Source organism: Triticum urartu, chromosome 4 (genome assembly GCF_003073215.2).
Source record: "Triticum urartu cultivar G1812 chromosome 4, Tu2.1, whole genome shotgun sequence".
NCBI lineage: Eukaryota > Viridiplantae > Streptophyta > Magnoliopsida > Poales > Poaceae > Triticum > Triticum urartu.
The window spans coordinates 497,578,953-497,585,527 of NC_053025.1; the positions used below are offsets into that span (position 1 = coordinate 497,578,953).

Here is a 6,575-nt window from a genome sequence, read left to right on the forward strand (position 1 = left end):
GCAATGCAAAAAGGAGCAATTTGTTAGTGCCACTGGGTTTCTGCCGCCTCAAGTCTTGATCCTTGATGCCACTGACCTATGCAATAGCAAATATCTTCATTACTATATGAACAAATTGGCCGGTGAATACTTGGCCGAAGGAAGAGCACGCTATGAAATATTCCATGACCCTGGACATTTCCGAAAAGACAAGCCAACTTTATTAGATACTCCAGTTCTCTTGTCGTGATCCTTTCACAATTATGCTCTCATCCTTTCCACAACAAAAGCACGATTAAATTTGCCACAAATTACCTCCATTTCCAACACATACCATGGCGAACTGTAATAACGAGTTTCAAAATGTACCAAAATTCAGGTCCCGAGTTTATTGAAAAAGCTACACATCACGCCACGTCCATTTTCATGGCCACAGGCAATACTTCCATTCCATGGGAGTTACAAGGGCTTCCCATTTTCCACTCTTGCATTGTCCTCAAACTACATCGTACCATCTTTGCTCCGTGCTCAGCACTTATTCTAACCATGAGAGTGTTCAAAATTTGTCTGGTTGTGCTACTCCTAAATGAATGAGATACCAAAGATACACCATAGAAAAGTTACAGAATTTATCAACAAATAGTATCAGCCAATCTGTATGGACGACACAGCGGTTGACACCTCCTCTGTTCTTGGATCGCCAGCTTCCAGTGAAACACCCCGAGAGTCTTCTCGAACAAGTAGTGGGAGGACACCGACCGAGCTCCAAGCATTTGCTACAGCACCACTTGCTTCACCTAAGGTCACTGAGAAAACTGCGTCAAAGCCACCGGCTCCAGGAACACCAGCTAGTAGAACACCTTCCATATTCATAGTGGCATCCAGAAGTTGCGTTTGTGACTCCGGCTCAATCTGCAAATTAAGGACGTTAAAACACAGAAAAGCTGTACAATAAACTGTGACTACTATCTACAGTTCCATGACTATGACTATGTAAGCCATGAAGGCATAACTATGGCATCAAGACATTTAGTCAACTTCTTTGAAAACACTATACTACAAGTCTACAACAATCATAATTTCATCCATCGAGCCTTACTGGAACACCGGCTGCCACACCCATCTCTCGCATATGAAGCCTTATTTCAAGGAAAGCATCTCTCGCAGCCAATAATGATTTGACAACCAATTCTTGCTGCTGATTAGTAGCCACCTCTGTCCACTGAAGAGAACAAAGAAAAAACATTTTAGAGCAGTAAAGATTGTTTTCCTCTTCCTGCAGATGCACGTGATGACAAATTGATGACTAAGAATTAGTAGCATAAAATAGGTAAATCTAAAGACTACGCGGTCATCATGTATGCCAAAAAATCTGGATGGTGCAATCTCCATTCCATAAGCGGAAAATAAATGCATTTTCTCGATTGACATTTGTTTGCAAAATTCATATGATCTTTGCTTATTCTGTAGCATGACCCTTGCTCTGGTCTATCAACTTAGTCTACAATGATCCAGCTTATATTAATACAATTAATGAGAAGTTACTAAGGTTACCTTCGTGAATGTGAGACGACTACAGGACCGCACTACAGATTCATAGGCATCCCAATGATCTTCAGAAAGTTTGCTTAAGCTTCTCAATTGGTTTTCCAGCACTGAATTAGCCATTCCCAACTTGCTCCATGTATCTGCGGCTTTCTGAGGATCAGACTTCTGCCACTGTTTCACAGATCCAACCATTGATGGAGTAGATGATCCTCCAGTTCCAGGTTCACCCAGAAGCTAACAACAACAAACACTCTATGTTAAAATTCCAAACTCAACCTTACTGAAACAAATCCCCATTAATCGACAAATAAACATAATATCAAATAATATTATCATACTACAAAAAAGAAATCAGGTAAGTTCTTTGGTTAAAGAATCTTACAAAATGACATTCCCAGACTTAAGAATAACTTTTTTATCACCTTCATAGCTCATGAGGGTAAAACAAAAAATCAAGGCAAATAAACTTAACAAATACGACATGTCATTTTAAGCGAAGGCTAAGCTAGAAACTAAGTCAAAGTCATGACCCGCTAGTGATGATAAAGAATATTTTATATCTGCAAGGTGCTCAGAATATTAGCATATTCATTGCTTACAAAGAAGGGAGACAAGCATGATTTGTGGTGTCCATGCTTACAACAGTACTATTCTACCAGTTTCAGCCATGGAAATCAAAGGTTAACAAGCATCATAGCGGTGCAACTAACTACTAATCAGACTACATATCCTATACTGTCAGCAGCAGGCCAGTAATTATGACGAGAGGTGACAACCAGTAAAATGGTATAATAACAAGTAGGAAAACCTCATCATCAATCATCCAACTTACAAGGCACATCAGAGGAGGCAAAGAAAATTGGGTCTTCTCATGATCCCACCTCCGTGTAACAATATCTGCTACTACATCTGGCAAGCAACTCCCGCCTATAACCTGTAAATATTTTTTAAGATTACTACTAACGAAGTCGCTGGGATAGACAAATGTTGGGCACTTGCTGGGATAGATAACTATCCGGGACTTCTTACCTGGGCTGAGGAGAGGATTTCAGGAGAGAACCTTGTGTAGCGGTGACTCCCATAGACAGCGGCACTAACATCAAAGCCACTGCCAATTTTCCCTTGTGCTATACAGTGTGCACTTTGAGCAATAGCATGCACAAAGTCAAAATCTCGTCCAGTTGCAGTGACACTGGATGATTGACCTGAACACGAAAGGTTAACAGCTCCAAGGTAATGAAGAAGAGCAGCGACAACTGATGCAGTCATGGCAGCTGATGATCCAAGTCCAGTTTTTGCCACTTCAGGTTTGCATATTTCTCCAGTTCCATTAGCAACTTCTGAGTTAAACGTAATTGAGCAAAATGGAGGCAATGAAAGCAATACCTCTGGAGTTAGAGGCAGACCACGTGCTTCAATCTGAAGAAAGAGTGAAATCCACTGCTAATTATCTACCAGTGAGAATGCGTTTGAGGAAAACTATGGTTGTATCATTGTATGACATACATAGGTAAAAAGTGGGACCAATATAATTAATAATGTACATTTAGTGTGTAAAAGAATGGCATACATAAAGAAATGAAAGGAAGTAACAACTCCTGAATGCTTTGCAGTGGGTCCCTACTTCACATGTGCATCGAATCTTAACACTTACACATAAAGAAATAAATGGAGAATGAAACGAAACCAGTGGTAATTTTTGCACATCACGAGCTGTTGAAGTGAATAATAAAAACACGACATCTAGAAAGGGAGAAAGAATGCAAGAATTTATACACATCCTATGTCACACTCACATGTGAGCATGTCCTGCGTCTGTTTGAAGTTCACAAGTAATTTCCTCTTTTAAGAATCACATTTTCAGATTGTAAACTTATAGGCAATACCTGATGTATAACCAATTCTACACAATTCATTACATATACTGATATGTGAAGTGTAACCGCCTGTGACTGAAACAATAATTTGGTCATAGAAGCTAAGACCATCATTCAATTTTGATTATCTTAGAACATACTCAATTTACTCAAATCCGTTTAGAGATCTTAGATTTGGCCCTGACACCACGCTACTTTTTCATTTCAATGTGGGGATGCGATGTTCAGGATAAGATTAGGAGACCCAAAAGGAAAGGAACAAAGACAATGTAAATCAAATCTCTTGTTTTTATTTTATTTTTCAGGTTCAATTGTAATTCAAATAGGAAGCATTACCTGCTTCCTGTATGAATAGAAATCATTGGAACCCAGAATTGTGATGTTCAAACCTGCACAAATAAAGCTCAAAGAATCAACAACGAAATACTACTGCAGTATACAACAGATACAAAATCAACGTTGTGCTTTAGAGTGGAGCAGGTAACTAATGGGAAGTTGCATGACCTCGCAACAGCAGCTTATCTAGTGCATCTTTCTTCTCCTTGTCAGTAATAGACACTTTGGCAGCGGCTACGGAGAACTGTATCGCCTGCTCCACAAAAGGATTTGTAGACTCCCTGCAACATTAGCACAAATCAATAACAGCACACTGCTGCAAACAACTGAACTCCAACAACACTATGACAAATCAAGAGTGCTATGCAGGGCTTTGGTCCGAGCGAATGATCCACAACTCGCCTTGCGGACGTCAATTGGAGCGTCGAATTCTTGATGGATAGCTTGTAGGCGGCCTCCCGGGAGAGCTGAGGGGAGGTCACCTTCACATCCGCCCACGCCTGATACAGCACAAGGGTACAGGATAAGCGGCGATCTGGTGGTACGGAAACCGGAGGACCGGGCAGAGCTCGGCCTCACCCATGCCCAGGAGTCGGGGCTGAGCTCGTCGTGGATCGGGCGGACGATGGCGTAGAAGCGGGCGGTGGTGCTGAGGACGAGGCCGGGGTTGGGGCGCTCCAGCACCAGGTACCCTCCCGCCACGAGCACCTTCCCCGGCGCCGACGCGACCCTGAAGACACACGACCGAGCGGGGTGAGCTGACCGGATCGGGGCCCGACTGCGGAGGCAGGCACGCAGAGAGGCAGATGCAGAGCCGAGCAGGGTAGGCGAAATCTAGCAGTGTCCGACGACTCACACTTCCATGGGCTTCCCCTTCTCGGCGACTGGAGTGGAGTGCGATGCGGCGCTCGTGCGGCACGGCGCGCAGGGCAGCACGTTTCTGCCTACGGCGGAGGAACCGAGGAGGAGCGGTGGCTGGTGGACGGGGAGTCGCCGCGCGGCGTTCTGCAGAGACTTTCGACGACGACGGCCGTGCGGAGTTGCAGTTGGCCCGGCACGTGCCTATCCAGACATGGCCAACGGGCCGGACGGCCCGGGCACAGCATGGCACGTCGAGGCCCGTATACATGTGGGCCGGCACGACACGCGTGCCGGCCTGCCTACGTGCTCTTCGGCCTTTTTGGGCTGTTTAAAAATAAAAGTTCAGGAAAAATAAAGAAATGAACAGGACCATGCCGGCACGCAGGCCTTGCACGACCCCAGGCTTGTTGCAGGCCTGGCACGACCCATTTAGTCGTGTGACGTGGCGGGCATGCTGGCTTCTTGGCTGGCCCACGAAGCACGACCTGTTTGGCCAGCCCTGGCTCGATATTGTATTTTTTTTCTCTGAGATGGACTCGATCTCGTTGATGGGCGGGCTAGGAGGACACGAATATGGGCTGAGCCCAAACGGCTCCGGTTTTGAGCAGCCCCATGGAAACTCTCGATGGCATATGGGGCTTGAGGAGATATCCGTGATGAATGGTTCACTCGCCTCAAGGTCGCCCTAAATAAGTCGGCTCAACGTGGGAGGATCGCCTTCGTTGGGAACATTTTTCATTTTTATACATTTATTTATATTTCTCAAAATGAAACGTATTTAATTTAAGTTTTTTAAAACATTTACGGAAATGTTCATCCAATGTAAAAAGAGTGTTCGACAACTTTAAAAAGATGTTGACAGCATTCGAAAAATGTTTGTGACATCTAAAATGGTTTTTAAGAAAAATGTACGTGACATTTTGTAAAAGAAATATTTGTGTAATTCAAAAAAATTGTACAATACCATTAAAATGTATGTTTCATTTAAAAACATGTTCATGAGTTTCAAATATATGTTAGTAAAATTTCAAAACAAAATTATAGAATGTAAAAATGGTTACATACTTTAAAAAATGGTTTTGTATTATTCAAAGAAATGTTTCAACTATATTTAAAAAATTGCTTAACACAATTTCTAAAGAATGTTCGAAAATATGTGTTTGAAAAATGTTTAGCATGTAGTTGAAAAATGCGAAACATATATAAAAAAGGTCTTATATTTATACCAAAAGTATACAATGTGTATGAAAATGATAGACATCAAAACATATATTTGTCTTCCAGCTCAAGTTGCACATAGGCTTAAGATTTCTAGGCCTACTTTCCTTACTGATTGTCTCTCCTTGACAAGAGCGGCAGCGGAAAGAAGTGATTTAGCTTATTCTACCCTTTGGTCCATCAGGAAATATCTTGTTGAATTATTCTCTTTTACTAAAGATCTCCATGCACAGGTAGCTGACAACGTGGCTCATCAAGTTCTTAGAAGTTCTATAGAACCTGACATTAGTTGTTTTGCTTCAGCTCATAGAAACAGGTCTTGCCCTGTAGTTTCCCTCCTTTCCAACTTTAATTTTCAGGGTTATGTACTCCACGTTGTAAGATGTTGTTAAGTTGAATGAAAATGTTGGCGCTTTGTGCGCCTTCCTCTATTAAAAAAGATATATTTGAGCAAATATTAATGACGTAATCGACAAATGTTAAATGCGTATAAAAAATCCTAATTTATACAAAAAATTACAATGTGTATGTAAAATCTTAACATGCGTTAAAAATCAAAAGAATAAAGAATAAAATAGAAGAAAACGGTGAAAACAGAAGAAAGGAACAAAGAAGACCGAAAAAAGGAAAAACAAAGAAAAACTGATGCAAACATTGGAAAACGGTAAGAAACCAGAGAAAAGGGAGCGGAGGGCAGGCTGCAGCTACATGCAGCTACAGTACTTGGCTGACCGAGTAGCACCGCCCGAGAACAAG

At 42.2% G+C, this 6,575-nt stretch overlaps 1 protein-coding gene across 1 annotated transcript; it reads right to left on the reverse strand.

Annotated features, from left to right (window-relative positions):
• Nucleotides 1–328: 328 nt before the first annotated feature.
• On the reverse strand, nucleotides 329–4,786 carry LOC125552262 (phosphomevalonate kinase, peroxisomal). Its single transcript, XM_048715758.1, has 10 exons — nucleotides 4,597–4,786; nucleotides 4,320–4,470; nucleotides 4,143–4,240; nucleotides 3,909–4,021; nucleotides 3,741–3,793; nucleotides 2,557–2,946; nucleotides 2,360–2,461; nucleotides 1,534–1,761; nucleotides 1,079–1,201; nucleotides 329–891 (listed from the first exon to the last, which is right to left on the reverse strand). The coding sequence occupies exons 1-10, from the start codon at nucleotides 4,602–4,604 to the stop codon at nucleotides 625–627; spliced, it is 1,533 nt and encodes a 510-aa protein (XP_048571715.1). The 5' UTR covers nucleotides 4,605–4,786; the 3' UTR covers nucleotides 329–624.
• Between the last annotated feature and the right edge of the window lie 1,789 nt (nucleotides 4,787–6,575).